This window comes from Ambystoma mexicanum, chromosome 10, assembly GCF_040938575.1.
Source record: "Ambystoma mexicanum isolate Mex_15411 chromosome 10, UKY_AmexF1_1, whole genome shotgun sequence".
NCBI lineage: Eukaryota > Metazoa > Chordata > Amphibia > Caudata > Ambystomatidae > Ambystoma > Ambystoma mexicanum.
The window spans coordinates 1,555,522,481-1,555,542,862 of record NC_090932.1 but is presented as its reverse complement, the minus strand read 5'-3'; the positions used below and the strand labels follow the sequence as shown (position 1 = coordinate 1,555,542,862).

The window sequence follows — 20,382 nt, the reverse complement described above, 5'->3', positions numbered from 1 at the left end:
TCCAGCCTAGCTGCCACTGACCCAGCAGGCTGGCTGTCCTTGCCGGACAGTCAGCCAGCCAATCATGCCAGAGTGCATTTGGGTCTCCTAGAAGACTAAGCACAGGGAGTTTCGGGCACCTCCCTCACTTCCTGCCCACCCCAGACACTTTGGTGCCAGAGGCGGTCTTCAGTCTTGAAGCCTGCCAAAGGCATAGGAACAAAGGGACCAAACCTGGTTTGGTGCGCAGAGACCAACTCTAGAAGGATATTTCCAAAAAGAAATGGCGAAAAAAGAAGACTGGGGCCTGTTTAAACAAAAAAGGGCTCAGACGCCATCTTGAAAAACATGGCTCCCACGATTTAACGCTACCAGTGTTCACAGTTTGGAAAAACCATGGTAGTTAGTTGTAAAACCACTGCCACCAGCCATTTCGACAGGAAAGGGTAGCATTTGACTGCTATATGAGTTTCTAGACATAGGGGATACTATAACCCCCTCCAGCACTCTATTGTAATATAGGGTGTGCTGGGTCTAGGAATTTGAAAGGACCAGTAAAGTCAGTTTCACTTTACTTTCTCTGGGAAACAGTAGTTTATCCCAGAGAAGGTTTTTAAACCTTGGCACAGCCTAGAAGGCTTCCCTGTGTCACTGCACGGAGGGTGCTGTGTGACACACATGAAAAGATGATGCCTATGGAGTGTGTCTAAAAACTCCATAACTAAAGAAAACAAACGCAGAAAACAAACAGAATTAAAAATGTCAAAGCCCCAAAGTTTAGCAAAAGGGCTAGAGGGCTCAAAGGTAGAGGGAATTGGCACATTTATGAGAATTCTCCCCAACAGATCACCCTCTTTTTTTCCACCCTATCAAGCGTAGAATTGGCCTTTTCAACACTGTTAGCAATGTTCGCTGCATCCATGCCTTTACTTACTCAATACCAAAAAAAGTCATTTAAGAGTCCTTCAAAAGACCAGCAAGTTTACCAATGTCCAAAGATCATGAACCAATGGCAAAAATTATGTAGTGGCCAGTAAAAGCGTGTTGCACATGTTTTCTCGCTGAAAAGTTAGCAATTTAGGCACATCGACTCTTAAGCAGTCTCCCATGGGATCAGCTGGACGCAGACAGCGGAGGCATGCCAAGCCAGCTCTGGGGGCAACCAGAGTCTGACCCACCCCATTCCCCCGCTCTGCAAGATAATGTAATAAAGCTCAAAGCTGTAGAAGCACACGTCTGCAAAGGCATAAATACTTCAAAACGTTACCGTTGGAGTTTCAGTGCAGCAAGAATGGGAATAGCAATCGACTAGGCCTTTTGTTTGCTTAAATCATTAACAAGATAATACCAGTTGGTGAGTATAGCCGGGAAATCTGTGCAAACGTTTGCTTCATTGACCACGGGTTAGCAACATTTAGAACTCACGTGATCCGGGTGTGGACAAAAGCAATACTCTTCAGTCCTCCCTCACAAGGTGCTGTAGCTCACTTCATCAACGAACAGCAACAAACTGCTTCCTAGGCTTCACAGGGCGGCTTTAGAAAATGTTTATCACCCAGACCCATACAGATTACTTATTTTTGTTATTTATTATACGCCCAGACCTGGAGGTATCGTGGTGTAGGTTACAGAAGGCTTACTTATCTGGTTACAGTGCAAGATCAGTACAATAGTTACATTAAACTTACTTATCTAGTTACAGAACATAAACGGTACATGAGTTGCAGGCATGCATACATTTCTGGTTACTACTCTCTAGAATTCTAGTTACAGGTGACAATCGGTACATGGGTTACAGATATACATAAACTCTACAATAGTTATGTATTAGTCATACAGGTTGAAAAGCCACGTTTTAACATTTTTTTGAATACCTGGTGTGAGGGTTCAATTCTAATGTTAAGTGGAAGGGTGTTCCATAATTTTGGGGCCAAGACTGAAACAATTGCCGCTTGCCCTAGATCTTAGGGAGCCTGGGATGAGAAGTGAATTATTATTGGATCTCAGGACTCTAGTATTCTTTTTGTGGAGGATGGCTTTGTTTCGGTAGGGGGGGGGGGGGGGGGGGCTGTGTTGTTGAGGCACTTATGAGTGATGCAAAATGTTTTGAAGGAGATTCTGGCTTTGATAGGGAGACAGTGGACCTACCTTCTGGTTTTTGAGAGATGGTCAGATTTTTATATGCCTATTGCTGCTCATAATGCTTTATTTTGTAGGAGTTGTAGGTTTGCAATGTTAGCTTTGGAGGCCCCTAGCATTATGTTGCATTAATATAACTTGGACAGGATAAGGGCCCTGGCTAGAGTAATACAGTTTTGGGGGGACAAAAAGTTACGACTCAGTGCAATGAGCTTGGAGGTGTAGGAAGTGGCTGAGGAGAGTGCATTAACATGGTTGGTTAGTGTTAGGTTGGTGTCGAGGTGGACCCCTAGTGTTTTGGCTTGGTGGAGGATGGAGATAGGTGTGCCGTTGATGGTTATGGAGGTATAGTCACTATGGAGAGCTTTGATTTTTGCTGGTGACCCTACGATGAGAATCTGTCTTTAAGTCATTAAGGCAAAGACTGTGGTTTGCCATCCAGTTTTGGATGATAGCCTAGATTTGATTGACTGTGATTGTATCTTTCTCATGGTTACCTTTGATCGGAATGAGAATCTGCAGATTGTTAAGGATTTCAATCAGGCGACACACACCTTGGTCTAGGCCTGGTATGTAACGCACAACTGATGCTTTTCTCCTTATTTTATGCAGATTCAATTTGAGATGGTACACAATTCATATCGCACCCCCTTTTCAAATACCCCGGGTCACAATGGACCATGAACTAGGCTGGTTGGTAAAATACATTATTTTAAAATTTTAAAAAATCCCCATTTTTAATATGGGGCGGCAATCACCAATGGGTGAGAATTACAATGAGAATGTAAGCAATACTTAGTTTAACCTTCTAGTGGAACATTTATTTATTTTATTTATTTTTTGGATTTGTAGAGCGCACTACAGCCCACGGGCATCGAGGCGCTATAAGGATAGCAAAACACCAGGGAATAGGAGCACTTTTTGATTTAGGAAAGATAGAACCAAAGTTAGGATTTCCCCCTGCAATTTTCCCATAACCCACAAATACTCCATTCTGAATGGATAGAAAGACATAGCAGGTAACTAGGAATAATAGGCAGAAGACAGAATACAAATCCGTTCTTCCCTCAGAGAATGAGAGGCAAAAAGGCCCTTAAACCCTTAATAAAGGCCTAAATTAGCAATCGGAAATGGCAAATAATGAATTAATGTGTGCTTAAATTATAATATACATGTGTTTTATCACAATAGCATGTAGGTTAGATCACTGGCAATCACAAGGCAATGGATCAGCAAAAGGCATACAATTCGAAAATGAGTGGACATTTTAGAACAGATTGCAGCCAATGACGCGTCTAAAAGTTGCATTTCTTTTCAATTCCCTCTTTAAATTACCCAAACACGTTTTTAATAAAAGTGTAAAATACTCTGATTTGGAGTGCGGTGTTTGGGTTGGGGGATAGATATATAACTCTGGGACACTCTAGAGTTGAAAATAGGTCTCTAGCTATGAAACTGGATGAGTTATGCAAGATCTAAAAAGGAGCGCTTTGAGCAAAATAATGCCGTAAAATAGGAAAGGAAATCGGTTGTGACAAGAACAGTTTTACTCTAAACTAGAGTATTCAGACTGGACCACCAAAGATGGACACAGTAAGATCCAAGGTTGATTCGCGATTTCAACCCTGTCACCCCAGCGCCCAACCCTGGTGGAAACCAGTCCGATCACTCGAAATAGGACTAATGGTTTAGGATTACACAAGACAAAATTTGAAAAACAATGGCACTAGCAATTTAGAAAGTCACGGGCAGGGTGCACAGATAATTCTAACAGTTTTTAACAAGTTATCAGTATAAGAATAGGATGGGTTAGATAGGGGGGATAAGGTCATAGGCAAGACAAGATATGTTATTGGTTTCTATGGGGTAGGGATAATACTCAGTCCACTTTTAGTTTGGGGATTTTTGGACCGTCAACAGGTTCTGGTCACCACACGGCTGAGCTGTTCTGGTCACCGGATGGCAAGGACAGTGGAATGGCAATTCTGGTCACTGGATACTCAAGGTCAGCTGGATGGCAGGATTGCAGCGGGCATGCAGTTAGTGGGCAGCAAGCCAGGCTGGTTCAGGATTCTTCCCAAAGGAATACCACAGCTTTCTCCTTTTTAATGGGAGATTAGTGGGTTTTCAGAATTAAGGCCTTGCAGGGAATAGGATCAGCAATGCTTGGGTTTTGCAGTGGGCTCTGGAGTTGGGTCAGCAATGCTTTGGCCTGGTAGTGGGGCTGGAATCTGGATGAAGCAGGTCAGGAAAGCAGCGCAGTAACTTCAGGAAGAGTCCGTCTGGAGTCTTGTCAGGGATTCTTATTTATAATGCATAGGACATCATCAAAGTATATGGCTGGACAGGTTTAGTTAAGCACGCCTCTGACAGGATTGGTCTGAGGTGCTAGTCCATGCCTCGCTCTCAGCTGGTTGGATTTCAAGCGGAGGATGTCAGATTTATGATGTGAGTTTTACAATGTCCAAAACCTCCCACAATTACTTTAACTAAAATCCTGTTTTGCCATAAATGGCACCTTTATACAGTGGAAACATCTAAACAAATTACATAAACAGGTTACATATCTTATGCAGCACATGGCAGTCCAATCCTCCAGTTTGTGAGACATTGTTTCGCCCTTCTACCAGTTTTTCGCACTTTTCAGTGTGAAACGTTCGGCCTAAACTTGCATACCTTTATACATGTGTGGATCATCATAATGAATGGAAATATGAAAATTTGCATTGGCATCATGGATACTTTCCTTGTAATCCCTGAATCTTTGCCATATCTATTCCCAGGGGGTCAGTGAATTCTACCATGTCTTAAATGAAAGTCCATAAAATCACTTTTTTAAACTGCAAACTTTTTACATTTTTACAAAGTCTTGCTGCAGGGTGTTAGGAAAGATTTCATAATTGTATGTAATTTTCCCTCCATGTGTCAACCCCCAAACCTTTTACTGCTGTTCAGACAACATTGACTGACTTTGCCAGAGAACCACAGCCTTCAGCTGCACTCCTCTGGGCTTTCGCACACTTTTTATGGGGAAACTGCCATGCCCTTAAGACAGTCAGTACTGGTAGACTTTGTTTCCCTTAGTCCTTTCCTCATGTTGCAGCTTTTGTGCAACATGTAACAAGTGTGAAATGTCTTTTACCATAGAGCACCCGTGGGTCTCTAGTTATTTCCAAAGGCCCTAGAAACTCTCGCTGGACTTATGAACTGTGCAGATGTGTCATGGACAGGACTAGTGGCAGCTATCACTCCGCATTTTTTTTAACTCTTTCTCACCATGGTAATTGCGTTAACTGCATTTGGCACAAACAGGTGGCCTGGCTCCAAAATGGCCATGCCACGAGGTTTTGTCCTGTCATTTGGCCACCTTGCCCCTTCACCTTCCCCAGGTCGAGTCGACTCGTGTCGGTTCTTATTTTGTCATGCACTTTCCCACATATCTCAATGCTTTCACGGGCTTCCGCATGCCTTGCATGTTTGCCTCCAGGATGTGGGCTGAGATGTCTGATCCCAATACACATCCTGGGTGCCAGAGTCTTGAGTGCCCTGAATGCCTGGGATCACCGTGGTCTGTGATTGGTCCACGTATGGAGTGTGTTTGTGAGCAGATCTCCCATAGGATCCTCTCCGTTTTGGCGCCAAGCGAACTTTGGATGAGCGGAGGCTGAAAACAACACTACCATGTCGATCTCCTGAGTTCAAACCGAACAAAGGATAGGAGCCAAGTATCCTGCAACACGAAGTCGAGTTACCGCTTCTGACCCGCTGGAAGGTTTGGCACCCTGAGCCTGCTGTCGTTCCGTGGGACCCCTCTGCATCTGGTTGTCCGAGAAGGTCTGCGAAGATGCTTCGACCCATTGGAATAGTGGGACCAACTATTCTCGGCACCTTCATCAAACCCTGCAAGTAAGCTTTCTCAGAAGTGTCCCTGGGCCAACCAGTGGACTGACCAGCTGACCCAGTTGCTTTGCTTTGTCACCGCCGCCGTTTCGAGGAGGCCCTCGAATCTTGGTATACTACTAGCTCTGTGTCCATGGCATCCTCACACCGAATTTCGTACACTAGGCATTTCCAAGTCTGAAGTGAGACAAGTGCGCCAGGACTGGAGTAAACGCGGTTACCGTGTTGCCGTGCCGCAGCAATGACTAGTGCAAATTCACTGCATTTGTGACCTTCTTGCCCCTGGAAGCCTGCTGCAGTGAAATTTGGCAGATTCCTCCACCCGTAGCCGAGAAATCGTCACTGTCCTGTTTGGGAATCATCGCTGTATCTTGGGTACTGTAAGGTGCAGAGACGTCCATTTTGGCGCATTCGAACCTGCCATCGAAGTGGACAGAACTGGCAAAGTTTGGTTCTGCCTGCGTCGGGGACCGGTGAGTACTTCTTACCCCAACTGGTGGCCCCTAGCGCAGGAACCCATTTTTATGTACGAGTGCCCCCTGAGGGACACTTTCCTTTCCACAGCTATTGCGAAATAGCAACTCCATCCCACACTCTCACACTGCCTCTGCCCTCAAGTGGAGGTCCTTCTTGAATAGTGGGAACTTGTTCTGCATCGTCTCATTCACCTTCCTGAGCTGCTAGATATTCTTGAAGAGACCTTATCCTGCCCATTGGCACAAGCGCGTGCATGTACTATTGAGCGCAAGGCTCCTCTCGTCGTAGGGCTTGGACTGCCTCTTAGGTGTATTATTGATGTGGAACTGGGTCTACAGATTACCTGCACTTCGTGCATTTAACCCTTTGGACCCCAATGGTCTTGTGTGTATATATATATATATTATATTGAGTGTGATGCGTTGGTTTACTTAGTGTTACTGTGATTCTTTGCTATGGTCTATGTTACAAAGGCCTTGTAATAAATGTGTCAATATTTTTAATATAACACCTGTCTGGAGTAATTTGTAAGTGTCCTTGCTTTGTATGCTCATTGAGGTCTTTCAGTCACCCTCACCCCTCCTGAGACTTAGTCTTGACCGCCTGCCATAGCTACCTCGATTGGTCTGGCTTGTCCAGAGGTTACCCTGTTCCAAGAAACTAGGTTGGCCTTCTGAACCTCTGCCCCTCCAGGTCAGAGTTCAGAAATCCTTCATAACACAGAGATAAACATCTTTACATTTTTATTCATAAATAGTCTTTGGAAACAAATGGCAGTCCTTTGTCCCCCATATTTGGGAATGGCTTCCAGGCTACCCCCATGAAGGGTACGGGGGTGGGTCTTGGCGATCTCCTCTGAAGCCTCCTGTAGAAATCACAAAGACGTGACTTTCTTTTCACAGGTCCTTGTCCTGGAAATTCCATTGTCAGTGGGTTCAGCCTAGACTAGATTCTGTCCAACCTAGTAATTATCACGGAGGTGTTAGTATCTACTGAGAGGCCCTTTTGTTTCCGTCATCCTCTCAGCAGAAACCTATTTTCTTTTTTTTTAAGCTGACATCCCCCCCAGCAGCCACTGAAGTTTGAATTAATTGTATTTATTTTGCCTCTGTATTGTGAGAAAATCTGTTCAATGTAACCATTTCCTTCATTGTATTTTCACATCACAATCCCCTTCACATAGCTAGATAAGGGCAGGGCCTTATCCAACATGCCCTTTTAAAACAGATATTTTCCTTTATTTTGCAAAAGTACATTTCCCATGTGTGGTGAAAAGCTGGATTTCTTTTTAAATTCGGTTTTTCATCTCCATCAAATTCACACACTGTTCTGCAGCCATAGTTCTTTCCTTGTACACAACAGTCTGTACAAGGCAAAGGTCTCCTGTTTCTTTTGCAGGGTTCATTCCTTTGACCCTTTGTAGCACAAAATAAAGCGTTTCCCGTGCACTGCAGAAAGTGAAGTTTCTTGGGCCTTTTTTTTCTCCAGATTTGGCTTTACCGAGCCTGTCATTCAGGGGTCATGCTTGATTTTGCTGAAGCACAATGGGGATATGACTGGGCATGGTCGGGTCCTTATTAATCACAGTGGTTTAAGGAAGAGCAGATGAAAATAGTGTCAGCAGCATTATTTTAAAGGTAACAAAAGTTTCCTTTTTAATGGGGACTTTGGTCTGGCAGCAAAACAGCGCTGCTTTTTCACTCTGTTTCTTATGTATATGTAATAACACACTGGCAAGGTCCCTTAGTGTGCCCCCTTGTTCCATCCTGCCCAATATGTGCTTGGCAAGATGGTGCAGGCATCTTTTTGTTGCTGCACAATGCAGTTTTGAGGCCATGGTGCGCACTGGAACCAGCGCAAACATTTTGCTGTTCCTGTTGAAGCACAGCTTGGTTTTGGAGAAATTCTGTTCAGCGGGTCAGTGTAGCCCACAGGATCATCGGCAAAATTAGTGTAGATCACTCCCATATTATCTAGTGCTGCAAAGAGTAGCTTAGTGTAGGTATTTTAGAGAGTTGGTGATAGGCAGTAGCCTTGTGGGACTCCTATTGGGACTCGGATGGGGTCGGCTGCTTCCTTTCCTATCCTCCTATACTTATTCTAGAGGTACGATCAGCTAGGAATGACTTGACCCAGCAAGTGGCTTCTTGGGAGATGTTGAAACTGGCAAACAGAGTGTTGCAGAGTTTGTCATAATGTACCAGATAAGTCTACTAGTAAGAGAATGCTGAGGTTTCCGATGTCCTTAATGATATCAATTTGGATTTTTAAGTCTGAGTGCCGTTTCGGTGCTATGATTAGGCCGAAAGCCAGATTCTCTGGCACCTAAGAGGAGGTTCCCTTCCAAGTAGTTTTGAATTTGTGAGTAGGCTATTTTATCGATTTATTTTATTACCAGTAACGTTACAGTGGTTATTGGATGATAATGTGTAGGAATCGCTGGGTCGAGAGTTTTTTAAGCAATGGGGTGACGCATGCTTCTTTGCTGCTGGCAGGGACCACCATGGAGGTGAATGAGGTGTTAATAAATTTGGTGATGGTGGTTACTAGCGTGGGAGCGCATAGTTTGACGAGTTTGGCTGGGAAGCAGTCTCCTTTGCAGTTGGAGGCTTTGCGTTTACAGATGGTATCGAGGACTTGATTTTGAGTGACCTGCGAGAATTTAAATGCTGTTGTTGGATTCATGGGTTCGAAGTCCAATGCTATGGAAGTTTTTTTTTTTTTGATGACCAGAGAAGTTTTATTTTAGCTAGGATTTTGTTTTGGAGTGTATCAATTTTTGATGCCAGTGCATTTTGTATGGTGGTACACCATACTTTGCTAGTGTTTGTTGGGGGTAGTTATAGGTAAGGGGCTTTACAGTTCTTTTAGTATGGCAAAGAGCTCTTTGGATTTTGACTCGGCATTAGTGATTCGTGTATTAAGAGCATTCGCATTTTGTTCTATTAATGTTGATTTATAAATTTGGTTAGCTGTAGTGAAGGCCTTTACCGGAACGTAGAGTTCTGGTTTTTGAATGGATATGTTCCATCGCCCTTTTATTACATCTTAACTCTATTAACTTATCGTTAAACCAAAAATTAGAACGTTTGGCTGGCCGTGGATTTTTGGTTTTGATTGGTACTAATGCATTAATTGTGATGGTGAGGCAGGTATGATAGTTATCTGCAAGGCAACTAGGCTCTGTGTCAGTATTGGTTTGTGCAGCGAGTGCCTTTAGCAGGACAGGTGTGATAGTTTCAACTGAGAGGTTTTTCGTGTTCCATATTTCGATGGGGCTGAGGGGTGTCATGTCCCTGGTTGCTACTCTTTGTGAGAATTTGGAAGCAGATGAGGTGGTGATCAGACCAATTGATATTAGAGATAGTCGATGGATTGTCTAGTGTTAAGGGTGAGTATCCAATCAAGCGTCCTACCTTTGACATGAGTAGGTGCATTCACGAGTTGTGTGAAATTCATGTCAGTAGGAGAGGAACAAAGGGAGGGCCCTTGTTTTGTGGTCCGAGGTATCGTTAAAGCCAAGATTGAGGACACTGAATAATATAAATTTGGTGTTAGGTTTGATGTAGGGCGTGATGAGGAGTGGAATGTCTGATTCAGGGTGGTTAGGAGCTCTACTTGTGATGAGGAGATTAATAGTAGTATTGGAATTAATGATAAGTTTGACAAGGAGTAGTTTGTAGCCTTCCAAGTTGTCACAGGGACAGTACCTGAATTCAAGGTGATTTTTGGATCTGAGGGCAACCCCTCCTCCTACTACATTGATGCAATCTGATCAGAATATGGTGAAGCCCGGTGGAATGGCTAGTGTGCGTGCTGGGCCTGAGGCTGGATGCAGCCAGGATTCAATAATGATTAGAAATTCAAGGTGATCCAATATGAGATCATGTATCTCAATGGCGTGGGCACCAAGTGATCGCACATTCTGGATCGCTCCTTTTGAGTGAGGGTGAAGGCACTGGAAGGTGGGTGGGGGTGGCGAGTATGGGCCTGCGTGGTAGGGGGGGTTTTTCTTCTGTTTCTTGTTGGTGTATTAGGGGCTGAGGTTAGCATCCCAGCTGTGGGGGAAGGGGGAGGGTTTGGTGTGCTTTGAATTTCTGTGAGGACATTTCTTAAAGCGAGGGTCGGGATATAGCGGGTACATGCTCAGTCTAGAGTGCCTGGAGTATCGTATACTAGTGTAGGTGGAAGCTAGAGAAAGCCAGGGTTAAAATCTGAAGGGAAGCTGCGGGGGCGGGACGATTTATACCACACGTCCTATTGGTGGGGTCTAAAGCACCCAAAAAGGATGTTGATAGGGCACTAGTTTTCCGTAGGAAAACGTGAAGTGAAAGTTACTGAGGTTTCCCAGCCTGACGAGGAAATATTCACAGCATGTGAATACATGAAAGATACCAACGCTGGAGAAATGGAGTTACATGTAAGAAACTACTCCCATATGCTAAATAAGAAGCTAGACAAAGGGGATACTAAGTAACCCCTCCAGCACAGTAAGATAGTGTGTGCTGGGTCTAGAAAGTTACAATGCTAAGTAAAGTCAATTTCACTTTACTGCTCTGGGAAACAGTAGTTGATCCCAAAGAAGGTATTTAAACCTTGGGAAATCTGGAAGACTTCCCTGTGGCACTGCACTGAAGGTGCTTTGTGACACAGTTGTAAAAGATTATGCCTATGGAGTTTGTCAGACTCTATAATCAAAAGAAACAAACGCAGAAAACAAATAGAATTACAAGTACAAAGTCCCAAAGTTCAGCAAAAGAGCCCAGGGTCTTTAAGCTAGGGAGGAATTGCCACATTTATGAGAATTGTCCCTAACGTGGGGCCTGGTTGGGTTGAGGTGCCCCTGGAATTGGATGCATACTGAATGGGTGCTGGGGGATACAAAAGGATACATTTGACAAAAGGATCCCCTCGACCACAGCCATACCAGATTGGCCTCAGCTGGAGAAGAATGTGTTTTTCCCCGGTATGTTCTGTTCTGTTACTTGACAATCCAATAGTGCTTTCTATTGTTACTTCCTGAGAGCTGTGGTGTGAATGACCCTTCGGCAGACCAGAGTGTGATGAAACATTAAAAAAGGGCATTACATTGTGTGCAAATAGTAATTCGAATTTAGGCAACTGTTCCGTTACTAACCGAGTTGACAATTCTAAAGATATTCTGCTTGTCATGCAATATAGTGTGTGCAGGCAGACGTTTCCTAGGCCAGTGACTGTGACAGCTGGACGGATTTATTTGTGAGACTGAGCAGCTTTCTTTATGTTGCGGTGCTAAAAGGGCAACAGGCTTTTAGTGGAAGCGAAATGGTCTATAGTTTAGGACTCTACTATAATGTACATGCATAACACATGTGCACTGAAGTCCCATGCAAATTACATGCACATTTGGGAGAGATGTCAAAGATTCATTCATCGCATATCCACTTGTCTCTAAAATTAAGTCAATGCAGTAGAAATGTTATATTTTGGTTACAAATAGTGTTGCACTTTAACATTTTCAAATTGATTTTGTCTTATTTGCTGTAGGTGAAAACCATGAAAATGTCAACCTGCTGCTTAAATCAGTGCCAATGCCTTGCAAGAAAGCACCAGTGTGTATGGCAGCCTTTGGGGTTAATTCTTCAAGCAGTGTAGTGCATTGGCAGCAAATGAATGACATTTTCACCACTGAGAGTGACGATGAATGCCCAGTTGAAGACCAGCCACTAAGCAGCTCTGGACTTTCAGAAAAATACGATGTGCCCCTCCGCAAGACTTTAACCCCTTTGAACAAAGAGCCATCACCAGACACTACGCACACAACTACTGAATGTACATCAGCAGAAGTCTGTCACGTCTCATCAGTACTGGATGTTTACAATACCTCGAACCAAGTAGACCATGAGTCTTCTCTAAACCTGGAATCTAACGTTCACAGCCTTGCGCTTGACCATTGCCTCCCTGATCACCAAAATGTTGTAGAGTCCCTTGCAAACAGTCCCCTGTCAACTTGTGCCATTTCTTTTAACCCAACTACGAAAGAGAGGATATCTGATTCCAAATGTGATTTTGAGGTTGCAGTACCACCATCCCCAGGAGAGCATGTACTCAATCATGCAGAACCAAGCACTGGCACAGATCATACAGCTGTGTGCAAAATAGTTCAGGAGCTTGCTTTACAAGAATGTACCATGGAAGAGCAGCTGTTGCCTGAGGAAGTTAAAGCTGGGTGCTTCAGCAGGAATGATGGAAACCTACAAGAGGAGGTCATTAATGCAATTAGCAATTGTGGCGCAGAATGTACAGGTGACGATTATGGACCACCTGATGTCTGTTCTGGCTCTCTTGTGCAGCATGTAAACCAAGATAGTCCATTGTCTGACTCTCAGATACTTTGTAGGTCTGCCGAGTCCTCTGAAGTATCCTCCAAAGAACTGAATCGAAAGGTTTGCAGAAAAACGCACAACGCTGTGATTTGTGGACTTGTTTGGGACCCAGTTCCTCAGAAATCAGTACATGTTCCAGCTGAAGCCACTTTGTCATCGGAGAAGGAAAGGATTCATTTGGAAGGGGTATGCAGAGGTTCCTGCACTTGCTGTGCAGCTCACATCTTGTCTGATGCACATTGGCAAAAGGGACGTGTCAAAGAGAGCTTGTGCAGGTGCCCGACTAAGAGAATGGACACTTCTGTCATGGATATGCATAAAGAGAAGCCCCTGTCTTGCAAAGGCATGTATTCTGATATGGAAAAGCAGTGTGTTTGTCCCAGTGCACATGCTCCCAACAGGCCCCACTGCAGCATAGGGTCGTGTGTAAATCTGGGTTGTACAGAGTCAATCCTTCAACCTGTGAGCTTGAGCACATCTGAGGCTGGTAACCACATGGAGGTACATCAGAAAGATGACAGTAAGAACTGGGAAAAGATTCAAACGCCTGTTCTGGATCATGAACATCTGCAGGCGGACAAGGGAGCAGATGCTAGGGACTCAGTTTACCACAGTGCCAAAGACTTAAACAACCTCAATTCAGTGACTATTGAAGCACCCACATCCTCTCATAGGGACTGCTTGGACAACAGTTTCCTTATTAGTCAGATGTCAGACAGAGAACGGTATGCTGAAAGGGACACCATGCATGATGGGCAGCGAACTGAGGATATAAAGGACGCTGATTTTCTCAAGGACACTGCTAATGGACAAAACATATCCACTGCACACACAGAGTTTATGGACACTTGCGACACTGGAGCTGCACAGAGTGAATCTGTAAACAATGCATGCAGAACTTATAGTCCCCTAGCGTCCAGTACTGCCTTAAACATTTGTGCATTACACAATACAGAGGTGGAAGCCAATGTAACTCTTAAGGACCAGCATGCAAGAAACAAAATTGAATGCTCAAAAGAGGATGCCTTAAATACCATGTGCAGAACATTGCCCCATACCACTAGTGTCTTGCATTTGGATACAAATTGTGTTGTGGAAGCTAAGTCTGCTTTTGAAAATGACAGCAGCTGTGATTGTGAAAACGGTATTGCAAAAAAAATGCATTCACATGTCTCAGGAAGTCACCCTTCCTCTCTGCATTCTGAATATCCTATATCACCATCGGCTGTGCCTTTGCAGAACGACTCGGAGGAACACAACAAAAGTAATCTTAATTTATCTATAGTTTCTGGCCTGAGCGCCTCTCCGGCAGGCTTGGAATCGGGCATTCTGAATGGTGGAAACCAAGTTGAATTCCCTTTGGCCCTTGGAAGCTCGTCTCTTGATGCTATGGAGTCCTCTGACCTTAAATTTAGCGTGTCTCAACATTGTTCTGAACAAGCTCCCAATTTGAGTAGCAGCCCAAGCCACATCCTTTCATCTAAGGTATGTCTGGAATATGGCTTAAAGCCTGCGAGTGGCAGTAGTTGCTCTGGGGCAATATCACTCCTCGCTTGCTTGGAGCATAAGACCCCCACAACCCCCAATGAAATTGGTCTCCCAAAGCTGTTGAAACAATTGACTGTCACAAGGAGAGTATTGCCAGAGAGAGAATGCACGACAAGCTTTCGGCAAAATAAACAGGGTATTAATCCTTCTGATTCAGCAGAGCTGCCAGATCCAATAGGCTCATTTTCAGACTTGCCTGCAGACCGTGAGCAGTGTGGCAATGTAGGTACTGAATACCGGAATGCATTGATCGGTTCGTGCCATGGAGCACCAGGCTGTGGTGTTGGCAAGAACATTGAATCCCCAGGAGTGTGTGGTAGACAACATTGTGTGATGACTACTTCCAAAAGTTTATTAAAGTCAGACAAAGTGGATCTCCTTTGTGCAAGTCAAAAGGAAGTAATGATACTCTTGCAATCTGATGAGGATCTTCGCTCTGCATCTGCTGCACCTTTGGAAGACCATGTTCTGCATGTTAGTCCCTGCATAGCAGAGTTCAAAATGTCTTGTGAGCAATTTTCAACTGACAATGCCTCACTGATAGGAACTTTTCAATTTGACTGTTCCAAAAGCGTGCCACCTGAAGCTTATTTGACCACGAATGCTGCTGTTGAACCCACATTGCAACCCTCTACTGGATTTGGTTTTAAAGCAGAGCCTGAGCATTGTGACATTGTGTCAGACACTAAAGATTCCATCAGCATGTTGAAAGGTTCTTTACTACCTGATCTGTGCCAAGGTGCCCCATCGAAGCTTGAAGCCTGCAACATCCTTTCACCACCATCTGCTAAAAGGCAGAGCTTGGAATGCAATGCGAGTATGGGAGATGTTGAGTGTTTAGGAACTGCTGCTGCTGAATTGTGCTTGCACAGTTTGGACGTCAAGGCCATGCAGTGCATTGAAATGAAGCACTGCCCAACACAGGATGTATGTCTATATAGATTAAAATCTTTCAGTGATATTGAAGGAGATGCAGAAATGACACAGTGCAATCCTTGTCTGGCAAGCTTGCCCACTCAAAAGACGTGTAATCTCCAGGCTGAATACCCTTTAGGGATTGTCTGTCACCCTCTTCCTGATGAGATCTGTGCTAAGGCAGCCCAAGTAGTGTCAGTGTCCAAAGCTGATACAGGCCAAGTTATTTCCAAGCGTAAGAGAGTGTCTAAAGGGATGAGCAAACGTGTATCGGAATCCATGCCCCTTTCTGATCAGGGGGGCAATTTAAAACCGGGACTTTGCTCTGGGCTGGAAATTAAACATTTAATGCAGGAGACTAGCTACACAGCTGAGCCACCTGCTGAATCCTCTAGAACAGTGGCTCTTTCAACAAGATCTCTGAAAATCGGCAGCATTTGTGGGCATGAGTCTCTCTGCAGGACCGAGGTAAAGGATTGGTCAACTTACCGGGCTCTTGGAAGTAAAAGCATGCAACAAGAAATTAAAAGGCCAAAGATTTCCACTCGTCGCTCTGGTGCTCTATCTTCCCACCCAGAAGCTCCATTGTTGTCAGGCAATTCTAACCGATGCTTATTAAGCTGCGCCAAAGTTCCTCCACCATGTGCATTGTCTGATTCCACTCACACTGGGGCACCTATGCACAATCTCTTTGGTGCATTAGAAAGTGACTGTAAACCCATCAAAATGTTTGGTCTTAAGAAACAGCCAGACCGCAAGTGTAAAATGATTCCTCCTCCGGAACCACTTAGGACTGTGAGGAAAATGAAGCCACGTAAAAGCCTTTCTTGCTTAAAGATGTCACCAGAGCCTTCGCCCCAAAGTGAACCCACCCCAGTTCACTTTGTAAACAGAACAGTCAACGTGCGAGGTACAGAATCCCGTGCAGAGCAGTTACCAGCCCTCATGCCGAAGCAGAGACAAGGAAACTGTCAGCTTCTGAATTGCTTGAAATTGAGAAAGTCTACCAAAGAGGCGGTGTTGCTAGACAGGCTGTCCTTGATGGCAAGCAAGCTGCTGCGTCCAGCACAGACCTGCCTCAATGTAAAGCCATCAGGTCTTTCTTCCTCCAAAAGCGTAATGCTCCCAGACCGTTTCACCTTGCTACGATCCAACAGATTGCTAGAGATTTTTTCATGCATCAAGATGAGAATGGACTCCCATGGCAGCAATAGTTGGTCCTCTGTTTTTTCCAAAGAAGGCCCAGCACCTTTCAGTAACCAGCCCATGGCACTTTATCCTGGTGGGCCGGCAAAGATACACTGTACAACCTTATGCAATAGTGGACCTGCAGTGTCCTTTGGTGCTCCAAGCTTCCCCATGTCTTTTCACCTAAAACTGGACTCCAGACAATTATTAGAATTTGCCAGACCCTCCGTACAGCACTTCACACCTGGCAGATGGGACTCAGACAGCCTTTCATCACAGCCTTCAGAATGGACTCTTTCTTTCTTCATGTCTCAGAGCCCCTCAGCAACCGAAGCTTCCAATATTTTTAGGGAAGACTTCAGTTTTGGGGGAGAGCTGAAGCCGCGGCCGTTGTGTTTGAGGTCCATTGAGGCCACTGACACCACTCATGAACGTGGGCGCAGCTCTATGAGCAGGAGCCACACTGGGTGCTCCATCCATGGCCTTCACACCGTTTTAGCACTTTCTTCTCCTGGATGCTACCGGGTCTGGACAAGGAGGCGTCATCTGGGCAGTAGAATACCCACTGTCCAGAGACTTTTCATGGCACAGTTCACACAGGGCTTAAAGGGTATGAAAAGTCAAGCTTCCATCACAGATGAGCCATTCTCCTCTCTTCCCTACTCGTTGGGCCGAGTCCTGTCCACATGGAGCCAGCATGGTGTGACCACCTCGCCTCCTGTTTTCCCCGATGTCCACTCCAATGCTTGGCAGCCTCCAGTGAACATTAAGATCAGGTAAAGTTTTCCAATCGTGTTTATTTTTGTGCTGTTATGTAAATATGGAATTCCTAACATTTTGTTTTTAAGTTTTAATAATCCTAGTTGCAGTGTAATTAGATGGTATCAACATCCATGGTTGCTATAAGGACATTAAACAAGGCAACTATTTATCCAAAAGATACTAACATACAATAACCCGTAGGCACTCTTCCCTCCCATTAAAGCTCCATCAAAAATCTAGAACATAAAATGCCACCACTGAACTCCATCTTCTTAGTGCCAGATGAAATGTTATCCAGACTAAGCCAAGGAAAATGTTCTCGGCATAGCACGTCCGACAGCCTTTTGTGGAGTTTTTTTCACAATCAATAAAATGAGACGAGGTTCGCAAATAGTCAGAGAATCTATCGTTAATGGTTGCAAATTTTCTAGGCAGTAGGTTTTTTCCATATTGTAAACCACAATGGCCCTACAGCAGGACCTTCTAAGTTCTTCCAGTGTCAAGCAAGTGTTTTGGCTGCCGTGAGCAGATGTGTCCGTAGTGGGGAACGAGTGCTCCTCCTATCGACATCCCCAGAATGATCAAACTTTGGTTCAACAGGAGATCAGTAATGTCTCTTATCTGGACCAAGACCTCTTTCTGGAATATCTTGTATATGGCATGCCCACCACCTGTAGGCTAGTTTGCCATTTCCCCACAATTTCTCTAGAACAAGTGAGATGGAGCAGAATTAATTATGTACAATGTAGTCTGGTATTTCTACCACCATTTTCTATCCACATTTTCTGTTAAAAATAGATCTTGAAAAGCCTTTGGCTCTGTTCCAAAATGTCCCCAAGAATCATCACTTACACTGGTTCATAACTCCCTCTCCCATCCATATATGTAAATCTTTGATTCATTTTTAAAACTGTTCAGCTGAGATGGATCACACGATTATAAGCAGTGCCTAATCTGCTCATAGCAGAAGGGTTCCTTTTTCTTATACTTGAAAATGCTTCTTACGTTCTTTGAAGTACATGGGAATGCCTGGGAGAGAGGGGGAGAGCTGTGAGAGAGATAGCCACCCACCCCGATCTCCCACGCTGCAAAGGTCCCACCTGCTAAACCTGTGGGGGGGAGAGAGAATATGATTACCCAAAACAGGTGAATGTCCCCACGCCCCCTTCCTTTCTTCATGTCCCATGCCTTCAAAGTGATATCCCTGTATGAAATAGCAGATGCTGTAGTAGGAAGCAAGCACCATGGCTTCCTTTCCCCAAAGCGAGGAAGGACAACCAAGGGAAATTTGGTGACAGATTGTTCTAAACTCACTTAATGCATGGCTCTCGTGCCCTGTCCACGATCCAGCATATGTGCAATTTGAGGCCTTATGCATTTCTGAATCCCGCATTCTTAGTGATAACATTTTCCTGCAAACCCCAGGTCTTTGGCCCACCCAAATTAACTGGATATTTCTTATGTTGGAATTCTCACTGGCAAAGCCGAGCAGAGGTTTATTGGTCGAAGGATAATGTGCATTTTTACAGCTGATATCCTACTATGCCAGATCTCCTCATTTTCACGTTTCCCAGTTCCCCTCTGAAACCTGTGCAGTTCCCTTAGGGAACACTTGAAAAGATTTAGGACTACAGGACTACCCACTTGGTAGCTGTCTGTACCACCCAGATTTACCTGGTAGCTGTGGCTGAGCAGTCAGACTTCCCTCAAGAAGAGTTAGGCAGTATGCAAAGTATACACAATAGGCACTCAGACACAATAATAAAAGCAAACACTGACCAGAGCTTTGGTATCAAAGTATATAATTTATTTAAAAACAGACTGTTTGAAACACTCCAGCACTCTTATTGTAAAACACTCTAAACACAGTTACTATTATAATATATACACCCCTTATTCCTTATCAGATACGTCTTAGTAAACACCACTTATTTTCATACAGCGGTGAGCGCTTAACTATAGATGGCACTCCGATAAGTTTGTGAAAAAGGGAGGGAAAAAGACAGAATATGGAAAGGTCCACCACTCTAAGATTTAGGAGCACTGTTAGCAAGGCAGAAGAGCAAAAGTGACTGGTGAGCCAAAGTCCATAGGCTGGGCCCACTCTTGGAGAGAGCAGAGCACAAATGCGCCCAAGATCACACAGTTACACTAGGCTTAAAGTCTTGCAGAGAGTTCAAAAAGAGTTTAGAGAGGCTCAGAAAAGTTTAGCCAGGGTGTCCCAGGCTAACCCAGGTTCGGAAGCCGGGGGCTAAATCTACCCCGTACAGTCGGTGGCAAGGGAAGCCAGGCGGGACACGGTACCTTAAGTGTGAAGGATCCTCCAGCGGTGGCAGTTGTTCCTGGCAGTGGGTGCAAGTCGCGTTGTCGTCCAGGGGAAGAGAAGATCTCGACTTGGAGGAAAGATGAAGGTCGTTGCACTGCCAGGGAAGAAACCAGCCGCGGAGTTTTCCGGTTAAAGGTAGTACCTTTTAATTCACGTGGGATCCCGGCCACGAGATGCGTCGGGAAGGCGAAAAGACGGTGAAACTGGTTATCCCTACCAGTCAAAGGAAGAAGACTCTCCGGCGGGAGATCTCCTCTGTCGTTGGGAAAAGTGGTGAGACGGTCCAGCAGGGCTCCACCGGTCGTCGTGGTACGTCGGCTCAGCTTCTCCCTCGTCGGATTCTTAGGTCCTGTGGCGACTTCTGAAGTTCCTTTCCCCAAAGCCCTGCTTTTATGCAGAAAACCCCCATTCACTCAGCCTAGCTGTCACTCAAACATACTAAGTGGTGAGCCGGCCAGCTCACCACTTGGGCCAATCAGGACAGCACCACTTTGGAGGGCTTCTGTGGAGAAGCCCGCCAAAAAGTGGAACAAAGGGCTCGACTTGGGTTGGAGTCACAGAAGAGAACACAAACTCCATTTTTGAACCGAGTTTTGGCAAACAATACCAACCGGAGAATTAATATTAATTAAATAAACCGGCAGAATGTTCGAGGCTATCGTAATTAAATAATTAAAGATAGTAGCCTCGAACAATGGGAAAAATCCCATAGAGAAATATTTGCGGTTGAATATAAAAAGTAGTATCCACTGCCACCAGCCAAAACTCGATCAGGGGGGACGG

The 20,382-nt window shown here is 44.7% G+C and overlaps 1 protein-coding gene across 12 annotated transcripts in view; it reads left to right on the top strand.

Annotated features, from left to right (window-relative positions):
- The window catches only part of PRR14L (proline rich 14 like), an 857,487-nt gene that overhangs the window by 215,001 nt on the left and 622,104 nt on the right, over positions 1-20,382 (top strand). For all 12 annotated transcript variants that reach the window (XM_069619830.1, XM_069619828.1, XM_069619834.1 and 9 more), the window contains exon 4: positions 12,022-17,287. In XM_069619830.1, coding sequence (XP_069475931.1) covers positions 12,022-17,287 — 5,266 coding nt within the window. The remainder of the gene's footprint in view (positions 1-12,021; positions 17,288-20,382) is intronic.